Source organism: Columba livia, chromosome 3 (assembly GCF_036013475.1).
Source record: "Columba livia isolate bColLiv1 breed racing homer chromosome 3, bColLiv1.pat.W.v2, whole genome shotgun sequence".
NCBI lineage: Eukaryota > Metazoa > Chordata > Aves > Columbiformes > Columbidae > Columba > Columba livia.
The window spans coordinates 120,772,374-120,793,406 of NC_088604.1; the positions used below are offsets into that span (position 1 = coordinate 120,772,374).

The 21,033-nt window shown below is 39.7% G+C and overlaps 1 protein-coding gene across 4 annotated transcripts in view; it reads left to right on the forward strand.

The window, feature by feature from the left end:
- The window catches only part of PSME4 (proteasome activator subunit 4), a 47,455-nt gene that overhangs the window by 19,506 nt on the left and 6,916 nt on the right, over positions 1-21,033 (forward strand). For 2 of the 4 annotated variants that reach the window (XM_065059957.1, XM_021280470.2), the window contains 33 exons: positions 111-297; positions 999-1,088; positions 2,199-2,263; positions 2,360-2,510; positions 3,250-3,348; positions 3,726-3,795; positions 4,215-4,282; positions 4,808-5,023; positions 6,220-6,377; positions 8,458-8,553; positions 8,675-8,730; positions 8,960-9,016; positions 9,211-9,266; positions 9,350-9,448; positions 9,865-9,927; positions 10,077-10,172; positions 10,943-11,074; positions 11,454-11,663; positions 11,858-11,994; positions 12,305-12,358; positions 13,026-13,155; positions 13,651-13,732; positions 14,275-14,431; positions 14,765-14,834; positions 15,466-15,591; positions 15,945-16,097; positions 16,855-16,959; positions 17,505-17,596; positions 17,696-17,827; positions 18,368-18,576; positions 18,793-18,878; positions 19,527-19,655; positions 20,410-20,565. In XM_065059957.1, the coding sequence (XP_064916029.1) occupies positions 111-297; positions 999-1,088; positions 2,199-2,263; positions 2,360-2,510; positions 3,250-3,348; positions 3,726-3,795; positions 4,215-4,282; positions 4,808-5,023; positions 6,220-6,377; positions 8,458-8,553; positions 8,675-8,730; positions 8,960-9,016; positions 9,211-9,266; positions 9,350-9,448; positions 9,865-9,927; positions 10,077-10,172; positions 10,943-11,074; positions 11,454-11,663; positions 11,858-11,994; positions 12,305-12,358; positions 13,026-13,155; positions 13,651-13,732; positions 14,275-14,431; positions 14,765-14,834; positions 15,466-15,591; positions 15,945-16,097; positions 16,855-16,959; positions 17,505-17,596; positions 17,696-17,827; positions 18,368-18,576; positions 18,793-18,878; positions 19,527-19,655; positions 20,410-20,565 (3,787 nt within the window). The remainder of the gene's footprint in view (positions 1-110; positions 298-998; positions 1,089-2,198; positions 2,264-2,359; positions 2,511-3,249; positions 3,349-3,725; positions 3,796-4,214; positions 4,283-4,807; positions 5,024-6,219; positions 6,378-8,457; positions 8,554-8,674; positions 8,731-8,959; positions 9,017-9,210; positions 9,267-9,349; positions 9,449-9,864; positions 9,928-10,076; positions 10,173-10,942; positions 11,075-11,453; positions 11,664-11,857; positions 11,995-12,304; positions 12,359-13,025; positions 13,156-13,650; positions 13,733-14,274; positions 14,432-14,764; positions 14,835-15,465; positions 15,592-15,944; positions 16,098-16,854; positions 16,960-17,504; positions 17,597-17,695; positions 17,828-18,367; positions 18,577-18,792; positions 18,879-19,526; positions 19,656-20,409; positions 20,566-21,033) is intronic. The other 2 variants (XM_065059958.1, XM_005513163.4) reach the window with 1 other exon arrangement.

Genomic DNA, 21,033 nt, shown 5'->3' on the forward strand with positions numbered 1-21,033 from the left:
AGAAACTTTGTGCCTTTTCTGTAGAAAATAACTTGTTCAATCCATTTTTATTTCTTTGGAGATTTTAGGACCGTTATTGCTCCTAATCTGACTGCTCTTGAACTTCACAGAACATATCCTGCACTGGAGACGCTGACCGAGCCTCACCAGCTCACCGCCACCCTGAGCTGTGTCATCGGGGTCGCGCGCAGTCTGGTGTCGGGGGGGAGGTGGTTTCCCGAAGGCCCAACACACATGCTACCTCTGCTCATGAGAGCCCTGCCGGGGGTGGATCCCAACGACTTCAGCAAGTGTATGGTGAGTGGATACACCTTTTCTTAATATTGTTAATTTTTTTTAATATAGTTAGCCAGCTAGTTCGCTCTGAAAGCTTTTTCTTATATTTGTACAGAAGCAAGTAACTCATGCTTCCAGAATTTCTCAGCCTGGTTTTGTTCCTGCGCAATGTTATTTGTACAAAGTTAATACTACAGGCTGCTAACTTACGTTTATGTTTTTGGTTTGTCAGACAATGCCAAGTGAATCTTTAACACCAGGTTGTGATTAGCATTACGCTGAATTTTTGGGCAGCTCTAAAAAACAAGATGAAACAGGTGTTCCAAAGCTCCTAGCAAGTATTCCTAGTCTTTTACAATCAGTAGGAAGACCTTTATCACAAGGTTTTCATTAAATTGGATCCCCAAAGCCCACATCTTCAGGAATTCCTATTAATTGACAATTCAAACAGTGTAAAGATCGTAGGGGTTTTGTAACTTTAAAGTTCAGCACAAGATAAGTGTTGCTTTGCTCATAAAATTGAGGTGGTTTTGCACACTGTTGGCTGGTGAGTTTTTCATGTGAAATCAGTAACAACTATTGAAGTTTTGGGGTGGAAGAATTAGGCTCTGGATTTTTACTTCTCTGTAATTTGCTTTAGCTTCCATACCTTAATTGCAAAAGCTTTTGAATGTGTAGAATACAGTAACACTTATTAAGGAGCTGTTTGCAACTCTCAACAGATTACATTCCAGTTCATTGCAACATTTTCTACTTTGGTGCCTTTAGTAGATTGTTCATCTGTTTTGCAAGAAAGAGATGATCTTTCAGAGGTAAGAGCGCTGCGCAGTCACTTTGCAGTTTCATTTCTAGCACTGTAATAATCGCTTCAGAACTGTAACAGGTTTGCTATACTCATTTATACATAAAACTATGTTAAACAAAGATGCATCAAAAAAACCCAAAGATGCAGATCATGTTTGTTTCTGGGTAGTGTGGTGGAGCTGACATCAGCGTGCAAACTGACCGGGTATTCTTAGCATTGCTTTTTACTGATAAGTTGTTGTAGAGATAATGTTAAATTGAAGCAGTTTGATATTTTTAAGTGGAAACTTAAACTCGGGCTTGACTCTGAGCTTGCCCTACTTGGAGTAGGACGTTGGTCTCCAGAGGTCCCTCGCTATCTAAATTTTTCTGAGCCTAATAAAATAGGAGCTTGGTTAGCATTACATTTTTGAAACTTCTTGTCACCATCAAACATTAAGGTAACAAGAAAGGGAAATGTAAGGGTAATGTAAGATGTACATACCTCACTTCTAGTTTCAAACTAGTCCAGCTTAGAGCGAGGTAAAAGGTAACTCATTGATTGCCTGGGCACTGGAAGGAATTTGGTCTCCTGTTGAAACTTCACGTATTAAAAACCAGAACAAATCAAACCAAAACAAATCCACAAAACTATTTGTATTTATTTTTCAAAAAACAAATGCAGTCTTTAACTTTTCAGGGCTGCTTTCCTCCTATGGGAAATAATTTAATGCACTAGCTCCTCTTTAAAGTGTTATATTTTCTGGTTATCCTAACCGGAAAATATCTTAAGCAGTGCTAGAAGACCCTTCGTGTAGCTCAGGGAGCAGCTGGTGGCTACAGACCACACGAATTCTGAAGGCTCAGCTGCTGAAGAAGGTTAATTTTATTGCCCCAAAGCTGCGACACTCAAAAATTGACAGAGGAGTTTAATAGAAACCTGTCAGCAGAGCCAAGAAAACATCAGAGTTGAGTCATGTGGTGTACTCGAGATTATTCAAACTTGGATGGGAAATGCACCGTAGTCTATGTAATTCAAAAATTGGAAGTGTTTTTGATGTAGTTAATATAGGAAGTAATATAGAGTTTGCTTAAGAAAAGCCAACCTGTTGTGCTTCTTTTGCATTGGAAAACTGTAGGTGGAAAGAGAATTGTGCTCTGCAACGGCTGAGTTTGAGGATTTTGTGCTGCAGTTTATGGATAGGTAAGTAAGCCAAGCATAAGTGAAAGCTCAGCATGAAGAACTTACAAATGCTTTCAAGTTCTGCTTACTGACATTGCACTGATTGTGTTTGTGCAGATGTTTTGGGCTTATAGAGAGCAGCACGCTGGAACAAACCAGAGAGGAGACCGAAACTGAGAAAATGACTCATCTGGAGAGTCTCGTGGAGTTAGGGCTCTCTTCTACTTTTAGCACAATCCTTACTCAGTGTTCTAAGGATATCTTTAAGGTATGTGGAACATGGGCTTAATCTTCTGTTGCGAATGACTGGTGCATTCAGATTCTTCCTTCCTCCGGTGTCCTGTTATGAAGGTTTAACCAAGGAAGGGGCTGATGGGAGGGGAGTTTAGGACTTCAGGTCAATTTGGTTTATGATTTTTATATACATCAGTACAGAGCTCTTAAGGTCTCGGTGCTCTCTTGCCAACCGATGATAAACATTAGGAGAAGTCATTCTAACAGCTTATTTTATCACTTTATTTGCTGTTACAGTCTGTTACTATAACCAAGTGTTGCAATAAATAAGAAGAAAAAGTGAAAATGTGCAAACTGAAACTATTTTGCCAAAGCTTTTGTTGTTGCTACTTGTGTAGCAGCCTTTACTCTGCTGCTCAAGGCAATAGTTGCGCTACGAGCTGGCGGTTTTGCGGAGAGTGCAAATCACATGCACTGATAACATGTAGGATCTTTTTCCTAAGCAGTTACTATTCACCTAAGTTTTAATCTCTCTATTCTGTAGTATTGTCAGCTTTAATTGTGATGGTAGTTACATTTTACTCAGCATTAGGAATTCCGCAGAGCTGCTTTCTCTGTCTCTCTATTCTGAGTTTTCAAATGTGAATCAGGGTTGCAGTCTTCTAAAACACTATTCTGTACAGGTGCTGCCTTCTGTGTAACATCAACCATTTGATGATAGCTAGTTTTTTTAAAGAAAAAAGGTAACCTCCATCTTTCTGTGCTCATTTTAGGTTGCCTTGGAGAAGGTCTTTAACTTTGCTGTTTCAAATATATTTGAGACAAGAGTTGCTGGTCGAATGGTTGCTGACATGTGCCGAGCTGCGGTAAAAGTGAGAGAAAATGCTCTAACTTCATCTTTAGTTTAAAAAAGACAATACTACTACATTTTCTTATGTAAGATCTATAATTTTTCCTGTAAACACAGGTGGTTCTTAATGTTATGTCTTCTAAAATCGGGTGGTTGCATATAGCAATATTTCAAGAGGTTAATTCACCAAGTGTTGTTCTTGCATTTATGTTAAATTTAGCTTTTAATGAGTTTTTAAAAATGATGAAGCCATGCAGGCTCTGGATTGAATCAGAGTTGAGATACAATCTGTTCTTCTCTCCTTTTCAATAAAGTTGTTAGAAGATTTTTATCAGTGTACACTGAGATCCAAAAGGCATCTTTATATATTTAATGTGCTTTTTACGCTGCCGCTTCCAGTGCCGCCCTGAGGAATCCTTGAAGCTGTTTGTACCGCACTGCTGCAACGTTATAACTCACCTCACAGTCAGTAAGTTTATAGGATTTCTGGCGTTGCTGGCTTTGGTTTGGGTTGACTTTTGTTAAACATGGAGATAATCCTTAAAACTTACGTGCTTTCCCAATAATGGGAAATTCATTCTATCCAGTATTTCTTCTAAAAAGACAAACCAACCACTATTTCTGTGTAATTTCACGACAGAACTCTATCAAACTGCAGGAGCATGCTGCTTTAAACACGTGGCAGTGAAAAATGTCTCCAGACATTCCTCAGTTTCTCAAAGAGCTTTCAAGATATTACATTGGCTACAGTAGCTTCCAGTCAGACCTGGTGCAATACAAAGGGTCGGGAGTAAACTTTGGGGTGCAAGCATCTGCTTGATGTCTTGGGGTGTTTGGCGAAGTCGGCTGCAGCAGAGTGACAGCGGTGTTTGTTGCTTGTTCCTCTAGATGATGATGTTTTACATGACGAAGAACTAGATAAGGAGCTGCTTTGGAACCTTCAGCTTTTGTCAGAGGTATTGCAAAGTGTTCTCCCCATGCGTGTTTATCATTGGATCCTGTTTGGTGTTAAACTTCTGCTGTTAAAACGAAGTAAATGTTGTATGAATGACATTGCGTAACGTATTTTTCTTATCTAGTTTTAAATGGGGCATAAGCGGCTGCTGTTTGAAGGAAATAAACATATGGTGTGTATGTGGAAAATATATTCAAGTGTTTAATACAAACAGTTATTGAGGGATACATGCAGGGAAAAAAATGAGATGCTTTGGGTAAAGGTAAATATTTTTAAATGAGTCTCAAAACATAGATGAGTATCGCCAGAAAATTTTGGGCAGGATCAAGAAGCAGTTTGTGGGTGTTAGTGCAACTTTTCCAGCGGCGGCAGTCGTAGCTGAGGTGCAGGGTCAGTGTGAAAGGTGAATTCAGCGCGAGGTGCAGAAGGAAGCTCGGTCCAGGCGGGCTGAGCGCCCTCACCCTCTCTGTTCCTCCGCAGCAAAGCGAGTTCCGTTGACCTTTGGAACGTTTGTCTTTCCTATCAGATCACTCGAGTGGATGGCAAGAAGTTGCTACCGTACAGGGAGCAGCTTGGGAAGATACTGCAGCGAACCCTCCACCTAACCTGTAAGCAGGGTTACATTCTGTCTTGTAACCTACTGCACCACCTTCTTCGTTCTGCTACACTTATCTACCCCACAGAGTACTGCAGTGTGCCAGGTGGCTTTGACAAGCCTCTTTCTGAATACTTTCCTATCAAGGCAAGGATTTTCATTTATTTAGGATTAGAGGATTTGACTTGCTTTTTTTTTTTTAAAAAAAACAATCATACACTATGTGATTTGGTTTTATTTGGAGATTTCTGAACATAGGCAGCAGCAATGGAAAGTGTAATTGAAAGATGCTTTGGGCTTTGAAACATACGGCAAATTACATGTTACTTTAAATTATGGTGATAGCAAAAAATGGATACCGACTCTCGTTTTGAATAGTTTTATAGCATGACATGTTGGTGTTTTATGATGGGGGTTTTACAATGATTGCGTGATTACAATAAGCAAGAGTGCCTGCTCGTGATTCTTAATCTTGTAACATATTATGTGTTTAATTAAGACATGAAGTACACCAGTATAAACAGTTAAGTTTAGGAGGAGAATTTTGCTGTTTGCTTTAACTTAAATATCCAGTCGTAAGAAGCGTTGTTGCACTGGGACAAACTTGGTCTTTCGTGAGCTTTTGTGGCTGAGAGCTGCAGCCTCTCCGTGTTCCTCTTCCTGTCAATGTGGTTGTCGTCTGGCACAAGCGGTGGCACGTGCCTGGGAAAACGGGTTCATCAGTGCAGAACAGCGGCCAGAAAGGGGATATGGTGGTTTCCAGGTAGCAGCATAACAGACGAACAGTGATTCTACGCTCAGCTTCTGATAAAATGAAAGCAGAAGTGGCAATATTACAAATTACTGAACCATCAAAAGTGATACACTGAGGCTGCTCTTAAGACTTGGAGGTGAGTTCACCAGCATTACAGGTGAACAGTGCAGCCGTTTCCAACTGGCCTATTTGTATTTAAAGCTGCATTTTGCTGCAAAGTGTTCTTTTACCTAACTTCACAACCACTGACAATCTAATTCTTGTTTTATGAACTTTTGGGAAGATCAAGTTGGACCAGATACTCATTTAACAAACAAATCTTAATTAAATGCCCCAACACAAAAATAGGTTTATTTTTTAATTCGTCCTCTGAAATTGAAAAAAAATTACAGTGACTTTGCTGTCAGGCTTTTTAAGAACAGATGGTGAAGCTTTGTATTCAATTACCATGTAAAACTGGACAAAGGAAATGGAAAGCAGTAGCTAGTTCATGTGTTTGGGTTTTTTTAGTAATATTAAATGCTATGTTTTTAAAATAGAAAATTTGGTTCCTGTTTTGATTAACACGGGATGTCTTTATTTGCTCTAGGACTGGGGTAAGCCAGGTGACCTGTGGAACTTGGACATCCAGTGGCACGTTCCTTCGCCTGAGGAAATAAACTTCGCTTTTTATTTGCTGGATACTTTTCTTCAGCCCGAGCTCAGCAGGCTGGAGCACTATGCAGCTGGCGAGCTAGAGATGTCCAGGTTCGTGGTCATACAGAACATGGAGAAGGTGCATTTGTGGCCGGTTAAGTAGTTATTGCCAATCACACTGGCGCTACAAAAATGAAGGAGTAAAATACTGTAATGTTACACCGTCTTCAAGATTATTCCAAATGTCTCTCCAAGATTTTTAACTCTTAAGAGTACATGGAGCTTGGAAGTGCAGTTCATAAAATGGATAACATATTATTTTGAAAATAATAACTTGTTAAAAATAATCTCAAGGCACCATATTGGTATAAAGACTTTTTCTGTTCTGGAAGGTTTTCTTAATCCATACCACAAGTTACGTTTCCATGTAGCTGTAGTCAGCAATAAACAAAGCTCTTTCTCTAGACTCTTGTTACTTGGGCACAACCATTTGTGTTCCTGAGCTGTGACGTGGAACACAGAACCGTTTTGGCTTGGAAATGTGCCTCTCCGCTTCCTTCAGCAATTCAGGACATAGCGTGGCCCTGCAGCGAGTGGCAGCGTTGGAAATGAAGAGGTGTTTTCATAACAAATGGGAATGGGGCAAGAATACCCTCGCCCAGCCTTGTGAAACTCTGCTGCTGTGAAACTGGCTTCATATGATAGTTCCCCAAGCACAAGACAACCGCAAGTTTAGTATGTGCTGAAGCGTTTTACAGTATCAGATGGCTAAAGCTGTTCACAGGCATGACATCTTGAACATTCCGTGTTTCTTATGTTAAAACTTCACGTCCTTGACGCTATGTATACTCATGTGCCGTTGTACCTCGTGCTGTAAGATCCTGCCCTACAGAAAGCAGGCCGTGGTGTGTCAGACTCAAATGGTTTTTCTGTCTGATCAATTCCTATGGGTTTTTTTTTTTAATCTGAAAGAGAGAATATACACTTGACAAATCAACACCACCAAACTGCAATCAGAACGCATACTTAGACTAAAAAAAGAAAAGGATGTGCTTACTATTGAAGTCTTTGTTTCATGGGTGTGTTTATTTCTTGTTTTTTCTTCCTGTTCTCCTTGACACCTTGTATGTTAAGGTGTTGATTTCTAATGACTTGCACTTCAGTTTGGTCAAGGCTTCACTGTGCTGCCTAATAGAGACAAATGGTGGCAATTGGGGCAAATATAGCCAAGTGCATGAGTTGCCAGTTGAATTGGAAGGCTAACAAAGCTACCAGAGTAGAGAATGTTATTAGTTGCTGAGGGAGTAACAGGGGTGAATAAATGGGATACTAGGTGAGCCTGCTGTTGCTTTGGATTGCTGTATTTCTGGAGCTTGAATTCTTCTCAAATGTCTTCCCTCCCCCCAGTATTCCACTCAGTAATAATCGGAAATCAAACATTTTTAAGATATTTAGGAGCTCCAGAGTAAGATTTTCTATTGCAAAAGATAAAATGCAAAATCGTAAGAGCCTTTGAACACATGTATTTAGAGAGCTGATAAGTAATGCCTGGGTACTTAGAGCTCTGCAGTTTGGGAACCTCTTAAGAGGGCTGAACAGAGTTATTTTACAAATGAGAGCTGCTTACCACAACGATGAGAACAATGGGCACAGTTGGTAACTAGATAGGAAATGTACCACTTTGGATAAGATAGCTTTAAAAAGAATTCCTTCATTTTCTAAAATAACACAGGAAAAAAAAACTTGTTCATGTTGTTGCATAATAACTTATCTTCAGGCAGTAAAATATTCACTCATAAGAGTGAATTCCCTCCTCCTGCATGTGGTGGGGAGGACTTCTCTTGGCCTTACTGCATGGGTTTGAGCTGAGATTTCTTCAAAACAATTGTTTGGCATAAAGCTGTCTGGTTTGCGATGAGTTGATCTCATTATACTGACGTCTCCTTCACTGTTTCAGAATGTAAAATCCCCAAAGCAAGTTTTCCAGGAAATGAAGTTGGGTGTTGGAGTTCTGTAACAGAATTAGGTTGGATCAGAAAAGCACACCTTGGTTTGATTAGTGCTCTCTCTTGTGTTTGGAAGTGATACAGCTGAAGAGCTCGTCTAAAACCTCAGCAAAAAACGTGCTTTAGCATTTGTGTGTCTTCAAGCCTTTAGCAGATAAGTAATCGGGTTTTCTTTTCTGTTTAAGAGATGATGTGCAGCAGTGTCTTGCTATCGTGCATAACTGCTTGATTGGATCAGGGAACATTCTGCCTCCTCTGCAAGGAGAAAGGGTGGCTCACCTGTAAGTAGATGCTAATGTCTGGCCTGTAATTTAACTTGTTAAAATGAATTAAACGTCAGCGAAAGTCACATAGTCAATGATTTCCATAACGTGTAGTAATCCTTGGTTTGTTTTCATATAGGGTTCCAAGTCTGGTGTCTTTGGAAGAGACAAAACTGTACACTGGTGTTGAATATGGTAAGTATAAGGCAAAAAATGATGTGTGTGAACCTATAAGAATCTTGCGAGTGGATAAAGGAAAGAAGGTCCTGTGAGAGAACTGCCCTTACATATCACAGGATGGTTATTTTTACAATAGGCCATACTGCCTGAAAAATCTGCTCCAGCTTTCCACTGACCTGCTTATCTAGAAATTGCTTTTTATAGTCCTGTATAATAAAGATAAAAATGTTTCATTTTTTTCTAGATCTATCAAGAGAGAATTATCGAGAAACAATTGCAAGGGTTACAAGGAAATTGCTGCGTAAGTTGAGCCACTCCTCCTCTATCTAAAGCGCTGTGTTTTGTTGTGCTTTCAAGTGTAACTTCATCAGTGAGAAACTTGTTTCATTTACTTTGCCTAAATCCTTAAATTTAAGCTTTGTAGAACTCAAACTATTGTTAATTTTTAAAGCTCTCTTCCTGTCTCATAATAAATTATTGTTCCTCCAATTGCAGGCTATATACTTGATAATTCAGAAGATGATACCAAGTCTTTATTTCTAATAATAAAGGTATATTTATAATTTGTAGTACTTAACACAAGATTACTCATTTTGCAAAATACTCACTCTTTGTCATCACTTTTCTTCTACAGATTATTAGTGATGTTTTACAGTTCCAAGGGTCTCACAAACATGAGTTTGATTCACGGTGGAAAAGCTTCAATCTGGTGAAAAAGTCGATGGAGAACAGGGTCAGTGAGCTTTTTCTTTGTAAAATGTAGGTGGGGATTGCAATAGTTCCCAGTGTTCAGGAAGACTTTTGTCATGGTTTTGTTAATGTCCTCATCAGTTTTCATACATTTGAAATCTAATTTCTTGATAAGAATGTTGTTTTGTACCTTTACTTGGAAATTTTGTGACTAAATAGCTGAGCATTTCTTGGCATAGTGCTCTGGGATGTCTTTGGGCCCAGAGCTTCCTTTGGGCTTGCAGAGGAATAGCAAACAGAAAACTTCACCGGGGCAAAACATGGAGGTTGTCTGCCAAGAAGAATTTCGACACTAAATTTGCCTGTTTCTAGATGAAAAAAAGGGCATGGGGAATTCAGTCAGAACGAATTGCTAATGTGAATGTTGAAATCTAAACCCAGTGATGTGTTTGATTACAGCTTCGAGGGAAGAAACAGCATATCCGGGCTTTGCTGATTGACAGAGTTATGTTGCAGCATGAGGTAATACTTGAATCCTCACCGACCATTTCACTGGAAATGTAACATTTGTTATGTTGCCGTATAGCAAAAGATGCAATAATCCCACGCTTGTGTTTTGCATTTGTGAAATGTAAATACAATCTGTCCTTTGTGTTTTCTCTGCAATTTAGCTGAGAACACTAACGATGGAAGGCTGTGAATATAAAACCTCCCACCAAGAGATGATCAGAGATCTTTTGTGTTTGTCCACAAGTTCATATGGCCAGGTAAGGAACAACCCCTTGTGAACTGGAATATATGGATTTTGTTTTGTTCATGTCTTCAAGTTTTGTTTTCAGGATCTTCACTTTTCAATTCATTTCGATGGCAACATGAAACCCTTAATTATTTGCAGTAGTTGCCTATTTTGGCATAGTTTTTGCTTTAAGCGTAGTCCCTTCTTTGTCGAATAGGGAACTTAGAACTGAGTGGAGAGATTGCCAGCTTAGGTTACAAATCTTAGATTTTTTGAGAGATTTGATTCGAGGCTTCTAAATAATAATTCACTTAAAAATGTCAATAAACATATAGCAGGTTGACACTATTTGGAATGCTAAATCTCCTTTCGGGAGGTAGCTGTGAGGGTGTCCTAGGTTTTAAAAATCTACAGAACGAGCTTAGCGGTAGCTGGATTGGGAACTCTGTGAGTATATAGATTCAGATCCATGCACGATGTCTACGGGCTCTGAAGAGCCTTCTGCTAGTCTAGCTGTTTGATTTTCAGATGATCTGAAAAACACACTGAATGGTTTTGGCAACATAAAGAGTTTTCTTTAACTCTGTAGATGTTCTCAAGTAAATGCTGGAAATAAGAAGTAGGTTTTTATGAATGACCGTGGGCAAGGGTGAGGGGGAGCCTGCTATTTACAACCTTTACAAATAATTGTGTTTCTGTGCACCAATACGTGGTGTAAACTCTGTGCATAGGGGACTGAAATGGCTAAGGGTGTGATTTTGTATAGTGTATATTTGTCTAGTAAGGTGTCTCTTCCCACAGGTCAGAAGTAAAGCTCAGCAGGCGTTCTTCACAGCTCTGGGAACTTACAACTTTTGTTGCAGAGATATCATTCCCTTGGTTTTGGAGTTCTTGCGTCCAGACCGGCAAGACGTCACTCAAAAGCAATTTAAAGTACTGTCTCATTAACTTTGTCTCATGTCTGTCTTTAGGAAGTGTTTTTATGGGCCACAGAAAGGCCAGGTGTGGTACTTGATCATTGAATAACCTCCTTTATAGTGGAATTCAAGGAATCAGTCAGCTGTTCTGTGCATCAATTAGTTGGCAGGGCTTCCAATCTCATTTAAATGGTTCTTTAGCACAAAGAGAATTCTGTGAAAAATCTTCAGTATTTTGACAGAGGCCACATAGCTGAACGTTTATGGTACATTTTAATTATATGGTAACGTGAAGATTAATTTGTATTCTCTGTGGGTGCATGGTTATGTAGATAGCTGTCACTTACATGTGAACCATGCTTTGACTTTTTTAAATTGCGTCTTTCATTTTACAGGGTGCCTTATATTGTCTCCTTGGAAATCACAGTGGAGTATGTTTGGCCAATCTCCATGACTGGGACTGTATTGCGCAGACCTGGCCAGCGATTGTTTCTTCTGGGCTTAGCAAAGCCATGTCCTTGGAAAAACCATCCATAGTCCGACTCTTTGATGACCTAGCAGAAAAAATCCATAGGCAGTATGAAACCATTGGGTTGGATTTTACAGTAAGTGGCGGGTTGCTTGGGGATAAAGTCTTGCATTCTGAGAGCATCTCCTTACATAAACGCTTGAGACTCATATTGTTTAATGTTCCGATGTTGATCACATTCTGATTTCTGTTACAAAGGAATGTAGACCTGTATTTTTAAAACTTGTAATTTGCTTCTCAGTCCCAAATCTTGACGTTCTCTATGGACAGGTTCCAGAGAAATGTGTTGAGATAGCCGTTCTGCTGCAGAAATCAGAACATCCCAGCTCAGACTTCACGGGTCTCGGCTCAGAGGAGATTCAGTTAGGAATTCAGCGGCAGAAAGAAAAGAACGCTGAGGCTCTGCGGTACGTTAAACTTCCCTTCATACCAGCTTGCACTGCCTAATATTTACCCTACGTTAGATTTAATCATCCCAAATTGCTAAGATAAATCTTAAGCTCAACAAATGCAGAATGTCCAAGGATTGTTGTGGTATGTTTTCTCTCCTGACTTGCAGCCTGTCATTTCCTTCCTTCCTCCTCCTCTTGCCTGCCCTCCCAGTTTGTGCTGCGTTTGCTGCCTTGCCTTCACCCACCTTTCGTTGAGGAACTTTTATTCTATTTTGAAACAATTCTCTCACAGTGTTGGGTTGATGATTCCTTCTTTTCCCCTCAGAAACTATGAAAATCTGGTCAACATGTTGCTGGACTGTGTGGAACAAAGAAATCTGTAAGTCTCCCTTTCTGTCTATGAGAAATTTTGTGGGTGGCTCAGGGGTGGCTGCGTGAATAAATATCAATTGCGTCAAAAAGTGCAGTTAGCGTGACCAGAACTAAGCAACATTTTTCACCCTCAAAGGGTGAAAGGTTGCGTTACTGTTTCCTAGGTAAAGAAGTGAGTGAGTCTTGAGTTGCTTTTCATTGGGAGCTTGATTTGTTCATATACGGTATCATCACACTTGGAGTTCAGCTTTGGTGTCCATTAGTTTGACCTATTATTTTTTTAATATTTGTTTGTTGTGGAGAAAAATAGCTCCGGTTCTGTCTGCATAACACTGACATCCTAGCAGACTGAAATTGGTAACAAAATATTATGTTTAAGACCTTTGAAAGGATCCCCCTAGGGCTCTGTATTCTACATTGAAATGCCAAGATCCAAAAGACATCGTTAACTGAAGATGTTTGATTGCGCTTCTGCGTTCCCAGAACATGGAGGTTTCCCTAAATGACACTTAAACTCGTTGACTATAGCAGTGGCATAGAGTATTACTTATATTAGTCCAAAACATATTTACATCACCTTAATCCATAGAATCATTTATATGCTAAAGCAGTACATGCAACTCTGTTACTTACTGTCTGGTTTTAATATATATATATATTTTAAAATATTTTAGTCCCTGGAAGTTCGAGCACATAAGCATTGGGTTTCTGTCTCTGCTGCTGCGGGATGACAGGATCCTGCCTGTCCGGGCCATCAAGTTCTTTGTGCAGTGTCTCAACCACGATGCGATTGTAGTTCGGAAGGTAAAAACGACGTAATTATCTCTGGTTTGTAACTCATGAGATTTTTGGATCAACAATGTGAGGTCTGCAGACGGTGAAAATGTGGAACATACCTGTTTGTTCTCATTTGTTTCTGAATTCTGCAGTTTCTTCTGCAGAGATCTGCTTTTTCCATCTGCAGCTTCTTACTCGGAGGGAGCCATTTACATGTTACGTTTGCACTGTTCACTCTGCTTGAAACCAATGACCGCCTCTGGTTTTTTCCCTCTGAAAATGCTTTGTGGGGAGGTTTTTATGGGTTGGGAAGGTCACACTTAAGCCATGTTCTCCATCCCCTGAAATGAGCGAGATCTACTTCTTTTGGGGAATTCTCAGCCACTGGGGTGGTGAAGTTCACTGTCATTGTCACCGGCTTTTTAGGGCACTGAATAGCTGCCTTGAAATGTGTCTAATGAGATGATCAGAGAGACCTTTCTGTGTGGAACGGATCAGTTCATGCCCTTTTCTTCCTTGCAGGTGGCCATCTCGGCCGTGGCTGGGATCCTGAAGCAGCTGAAGAGAGCGCACAAGAAAGTGCCCATCTGCCCTTATGAAATAAGTAGGTTTTATTTAATAGAGAAATATCATAATATTCAATATGCTAAAATTTTTTAAAGCATATTTTTCTGTTTAAATTAAACATAGAATCACAAGCTTTTCTTTCTCTCTGGTTGTTAATGCCCTAAGCAGACAGAATAGGGAATATAATTGGTCAGTTTTTAGTTTGGTGTTTTGTTCTTTTTTTAAACCGTGTTATCCTTGCAAGTGTGTTTTAAGCCGTTCACTGTTTTGAAGTGAATCAAAGCTTCAGAGAAATGCTCGTTCTCCTTTCAGAAAGCCTTGTCATTTGTGAGAATAATTTGTATACCTCCATTTTATTCATTTTAAAAAATCATTTCAAATGGCACATTTACATAAATTACTAAAGAAATCTATTAGTGTTACTTTTAATCTCCTAGGGCAAATCTCTGCACAGGTTTGACTGGGGGGGAGGGAGCCGTAAAAGCTCTTAGGAATCTTTGATTAAAAGTAAGTTGTAAGATTTGCTGGGGCTGCTAGTGAAGTAGTTTGGCAGATGATGTGACCAAATCCCTTTGGAAGCAGGCGGCAGCCCGAAGCCTCCCGGCATCCAGGCCGGTGACCGCGCCGACAACCAGTGGCTGCACTACGACAGTGGGCGGCTGCCCAAGACCAAGGAAGCTTGGGAGTCGTGTTGTTTTGTGGAGAAAACGCACTGGGGGTACTACACCTGGCCCAGGTGAGTACCGCACAGCGACCAGCAGGAAACAGCCTTGGCTTTCACGGGTAGTATAGGCACATATTTCATACGGCTATATAATTGCTGGTTTCAAAACGAAATACGCGTATTTGCATTTTTTGCAACGATAGAATTTTCAGAGTATTCTATCACTAATAATTCTGGATTGCTTGCTGGAACAAAAATTTATAGCAACAGACTTTGTTTTGTTGTTGTAAATTTTCTTTTCAGTTTTATTCTTCTGGAGTTGGTGTTAAATCCTGTTTAATGTAGAGAATATAGAAAATGATGGTAAGCTATATTTCACTTTGTTACTTTTTTTCTAATATTCAGAACGATGACAGTTTACGCTCCAGCTGAGCATCAACCAAAGCTCGGGCGGAGGAGAGAGGAGCTGTCAGAGGTGAGGCTTTCTGTTTCCTGGCCTCGTTCAATATTACTTTGCCTTGTTTTTAGTATTGTCCGCAGATTGCTGTGGAGATAATACGGAGATCAAATTGGCCTTGCTTGGTTTCAAACCAGGGTGGAGATAGACACAACTGTGCAGTTTTGTGTGGTTATTATCATGTTTTGAACAAGCAATAAATTATAACTATTCTGAAACCTGAATCCCCACAAGACATTTTTACTCATATTTTTCCACTTCATTTTCGCACTGACTGCATTAGCGTGCAAGAAGAAATTCTTATTTTAATGTATTGCAGCTTCTCCGTCAGTGATCATGGAATAATTGTATTAATGAGTACTTTCTTATTCCCTTTGAAATCTTTATCAGGGTTTAGAACAAGGTAATTACTGATAGTGGGAATAGCTACTTTGTAGGGGTCGTGCTAGTGGAAGGAAAGACAATCCAAAGCCTTGCAAAACATTACCCAATATTCATTATAAAGTGGGGAGGGAAATGGATAACCAGGCGTGATTTTTTGCCAAGGATAGAATGAAAATGCAAAATGGGGCTTGGAAAGGTCAGGATATCACTGTGCCAATCAAGCACCTCAAAGCTAATCTCTTTTTCTTTCTTTTTCCTGTTACAGGCAGAACAAATTATATATGATCACTTTTCAGACCCCAAGTTTGTTGAGCAGTTAATCAAATTTTTGTCGTTAGAAGATAGGAAAGGAAAAGACAAATTTAATCCTCGCAGATTTTGCCTCTTCAAGGTAACTGGAGTTCAGTAACTAAATCCCTTCCATTTTGTAGATAATTGTCCAAGTGTGGAAGAGCCACGCGCTACTTGGCTTTTCCCCACACTGTTGCAAAATGTTGATTTTTTTAAAAGGAATGCTGCTGTGATTAATGCTATTAATCCTCTCTTCGGAATAACTACTTAGGGAAACATATATTTAGAGTACATAGGACACTTGTGTATAATTCTGTTACAAAAGCGAAGTAATTTCTCTTTCTGCCTGTTCAAATCTCAAGCACTTCATGATCTTCTGGTGTTCTTACGAAGCCAATGAACGAGCTGGATAACCGATGATTACTGAAGATGCTTTCCCATCTTGTTTTGCAGGGCCTTTTCCGAAACTTCGACGACGCCTTCGTGCCGGTGCTGCAGCCGCACTTGGAGCAGCTGGTGGCCGACTCCCACGAGAGCACCCAGAGATGCGTGGCTGAAATTATAGCGGGGCTAATCCGGGGCTCGAAGCACTGGACCTTTGAGAAGGTGCTCAAGTAGTACTTTTGAGCCGTTCATAGAAGTTAAGGAATAAGTTTGCATTATTAAGCATATAAAATGCGTGAAGTTAAGGGCTTTTAATGTGTCAACTACATCCAAGAAAGGACTGGAAAATGTTGCAACTCTTAGCGCTTCGTTGCCAAACGTTGAGCACCATTCACAGCTTGGTTTGGTGCCGATGTAATACCAGGCGTTTTTAAAATGCTTCAAGATTAAATCCAGTTTGCTGGTAATGAGATAGATAGCAAAGCAGACATGGTTTATAACTTCCAATTGGAATAAATGCTTGTGCCCACCTCAGACTATTACATCTTTATTTAGTCTAGACCTAGCTGTCTAGATTATCTTGAAATGAATTTCTGTGCTGAAAGTAATGCTGGGAGAATCAGTTCCTTAAGGAAAAAAAAGAAACTTGAAAATTGGAGGAGAGACTTGTGGTAGACAAGACTGCTGTGCTGCCAAGAGCGAGCTGTATGCCGTCTCTGATACGATTGTACTTAAATCAACAGGAAAATGGTGCGTACGTAGTCCACGGTTTCTAAACGCCTTGTAAACATAATTAAAAGGATTCCTGAAATCTTACCTGTGAAAATATTTATTTCCTTTTATAAATATCATAGCATTGCTGCTTCCAGAGTCGGTATTGGTTTCCATGATTTGATAAGACGGGAGGATTTGGGTTCACAGAGGTTAGACATTCATTTTATCCCGAAATAGACAAATCTTTCACCTTTTTGCTGAGCAGGTGGAAAAACTTTGGCAGCTTCTGTGTCCGTTGCTTCGAACAGCTTTATCCAACATCACAGTGGAAACCTATAACGACTGGGGCACGTGCATCGCGACCTCCTGTGTAAGTACCTGTTGCAGATAATACGTAGATAAGAGCTTTACGAACAGGGGTATTTGAGTATATTTTATCAGCTAAAACTGAAAACCGTAAATACGGTATAAAAATAACATCCATTTAAAATGTCATAGCTTTTTTGGGAATTTTGTTCTGCTCTTGGCAGACATATAAAACATTTTTAGAAAGAAAATAAAGCATCTTAGATCAGTAATTCTTTGGAATCACTCAGCAAAATTCAGCGTAGTTTGTCAGCCAGAACCATGGCAGTTAGCAAAATTCAGACGTGATTATTCATATATGTCAAAAATGAAGATAAAATTCCTTCTATTCTTCTTGTATTTACCAAATCATTAAAACTGTGTGTACTTCCATTGGGTTTTCCTCCTATTGAGATGCATTGTGATAAGATATTTGACTTTGCACTTGCTTAATAGAATAAACCCAAGGGACGCAAATAAAATCTCTGTCAAAACTTTCCTTGGGTATACATTATTTACATGTAAAAAATGCCCAGTTTGCTTATATCTCCGATACCTGTTTATTTTCAGGAGAGCAGAGATCCCAGGAAACTGCACTGGTTATTTGAGCTGCTGTTGGAATCTCCACTGAGTGGCGAAGGAGGATCATTTGTAGATGCGTGGTAAGATTAATTTTAATTGGTTTGTTGTGAGTGAATAAAGGAGGAAATAAAGCACGGATAATACGTAGTGAGAGCGTGTTGTGCTGGTGTCGTTTCTAGCCGACTGTACGTGCTGCAAGGCGGGCTGGCGCAGCAGGAGTGGCGGGTACCGGAGCTGCTGCACCGGCTGCTCAAGTACCTGGAACCCAAACTCACGCAGGTTTACAAGAACGTCCGAGAGAGAATAGGAAGGTCAGTGCTCTCTTCCGCACCTTGGTTTTTGGTTTCCTCTTTTTATTTGGGTAACAGAGTATCTAAATAATTGTGCTGACGTGGCGACTGCTTATCTCTGTGTGTGAACACTGGTAATAGAAATTAGGTAAATTATTGTTATTAGACTTGCTGCAGAAACTTCAGCTCTTAAAAAAAACAAACAGAAAACCACACCCCCCCCAAAACCAAACTAAACCACCCCACCTTACTGCATCTAAGCCCTAATAAGCCATAAATATACAGTGAACCTTTTAGAGAACATCTCAGTGACTTAAGAACTAGTTGCAGATCTGTTTGAAGGAGAGAGGGGTTGTAGCTTAGTGGGTGTCTAACCCTGCTTCCTTCAAATATCTACAAAGGAGGGTATTTGGAAAACATTTGTCTCTAAATAACTTTGAAGTGAAGAGGGAAATTAAACTCCAAAGTTCAAGGAATGGATCTCAGATCCCTTTTAGCTGTGTTCCCTAGGCAGTAGTCATATTAACTGTATGTTCTTGCTTGCTTTGTTTGCTTTTTTAGTGTTTTGACATACATATTCATGATAGATGTTGCCTTGCCAAATACTGCTGCAACTAAATCTCCTCGTGTCCATGAATTTACTACCCGGATACTTGAAAATCTGAAACCTCTCATGGAAGCAGATGAAGAAATTCAGAATCATGTTATGGAAGAGAATGGAGTTGGTGAACAAGATGAGCGAACTCAGGGCATTAAACTCTTAAAAACTAGTGAGTTACTTAATGAGTTAAGAAATTGGGGGTGGGGGGTGTATTTTAGGGGGTGGTGATTGAAGTCTGCAAATCATACAGTTGCAGTACGTAAATTCACCTCTCAGGTCTGTGCTGTAAAAAGGCTGAGGTTTATAAAGCCACCTTTACAAGGTCAAGCTTTACTGGCTTTTATCTTCCTAATCAGTGATTGTTTGTTTCTCTTTATGCAAACAGTTCTGAAGTGGTTGATGGCAAGTGCAGGACGGTCCTTCTCTACAGCTGTCACTGAGCAACTCCAGCTTCTGCCCTTATTTTTCAAGGTATATGCTTTGATGGCTGCTTTATTAGCCATGTTTGATTTTAAAAAAGCCTTCTATATATAAAGCAAAATCATAAGGGACTTTTAAAATAAAAAGCAAATGAATAATGGTGATAAAAGCATGCATGCTGAGGAGGTCAAATGGGGGTTTTTATGCTTATGTATGTTTAGGGTTGGTAATCCAGCCTGTGAAATGGTTTTCTGACAGTAATCACTTGTAGGTGAATGTGTACATGTGCAGTTTGGGAGGAAAAATGTTTTTAATTCATGGTGGAAGAAAAAGTGTTTAATTAATGTATGTATATGTTGTTTCTGTTCTGATACTGTAGTTGTTTTCTTTTGTTCCATGACTATACAACTCTTTCCCAGTGGTGCTACGGACCTTGTTTTTCCTGGCACCTCTAGTCCCTGCATTCTTTTATGAAGCTGCATATCTGCATTAACACACATCTGCACGCTCCAGAGCCCGTGTCTTTATATAAACAGCTGTCAGATATCCCACAGTAATGTATCCACAAAATAAAGGTTTGCTTCTGTGAAACTGAACTCGAAATACTTGAAATACTTTCTTTCAGGATTTTGCAGTTGGCAATGCTTGTTTACTAACACCAGCCCTTTCCCTGCCCCCTTCTTTGATCTTGTTCTATAGATTGCACCGGTAGAAAATGACAATAGCTACGATGAGCTCAAAAGAGATGCGAAGATGTGTTTGTCCTTAATGTCTCAGGGTTTGCTGTATCCTCAGCAAGTGCCTTTGGTACTTCAGGTGCTAAAACAAGTGAGTATGGGCTCCGACCAGCTTAAAGCTTCTTGTTACCCACTGCACTCTGTGCTTTGTTGGGGTTTTTTAAAGGTTTTACAGTAGTTGTGATTTGAAGAGAAAGAAAATAATTTTAGAAGTGTTTTGAAACGTTCTTAGTAAATGTATTTTGGTTTGTTTCCTACTTCCAAACGTTTAAACAATTTGTATCTTGATAAGAAATTGAACAGTATTTTAATAAATTAAAATGTAGTTCCTCAGTGGATCAGTTTAAGCCAAACATGTCTCCTCATGAGCATAACAATTCCAAATCAGTCTCAAAATGAGTCGCCACCTAAAGAACTGCCCTTGAATCTCTGCTTTTTCATACTTGTACAGTGTATTTATCAACTCCTACTGCTTTCTGAAAAACTACACCAATGAAAATGCATGTGTATTTACTCAAGAAGAATGGAGTTCCTGGTTTATTTATATCTGTGGCTGATGTCAGAAGTCAATCAAAGGGAGAAACTTGCCAGCTTCCTTTTACAGTATTGGGTACCTGTTAAATAACAGTACACTTTGCAAGTTCAGCCTGTAATAAATTATCATTTAAATAATAAATGTGTGCTTTGGAAATTGAAGAGTGTACGAAACAAAAATACCTGAGTAAGGGTAGTTATTTGCAACTGTCCCCCAAAGCTTTTTGTTAAATACTGTGAGCTTTACATCAGGCAGCTGCTTTCTTTCACATTCTTCTGTTCTCATAGTTGATTTCCATTTTCTCTTGCAGACAGCAAGAAGCAATTCTTGGCATGCTCGCTATACCGTGCTAACCTACCTCCAGACCATGGTGTTCTACAACCTCTTCATCTTCCTCAACAACGAAGCGGCGGTCAAGGACATCAGGTGGCTGGTTATAAAACTGCTGGAAGACGAGCAGCTCGAGGCAAGTGACACCCGTCCTGAACTGCCTGCGTTCACACCGCTGCTTGCTTGCCCTTGTGTTTTGTGGGAACGCTACCGGTTCTAAAGTCCCACAGCAAGTATTTCTAGCTTAGCATTCTTCCTAGTTTGAAAACATCCCTAGCTTAGGAGAGCTTATTTCTTATTCCATCTTTTCTTTTAATATTCCATTCCAGGAAAACAGCTGTTCGGAAAAGACTTCATTAGTGATTTTTAGAAGTTCCATTGTTCCTACTTTTTCAACAGAATGGAACGTTGCTTTGTTTCATTCTTCATTTAAGTACAGCTGGAAGAGGGATATTATCATTTTACTGTAAATATCAGCACGGCTGTTGGTAGAAAATTCAATTTCAACAAGATAAAAGGCCTTCCTGTGTGAAAACAGTATAAACCCACTCTTTATTACTCTAGGTCTGCTTCCTGTTTAATCGTATCAACTTCTTAATGACTT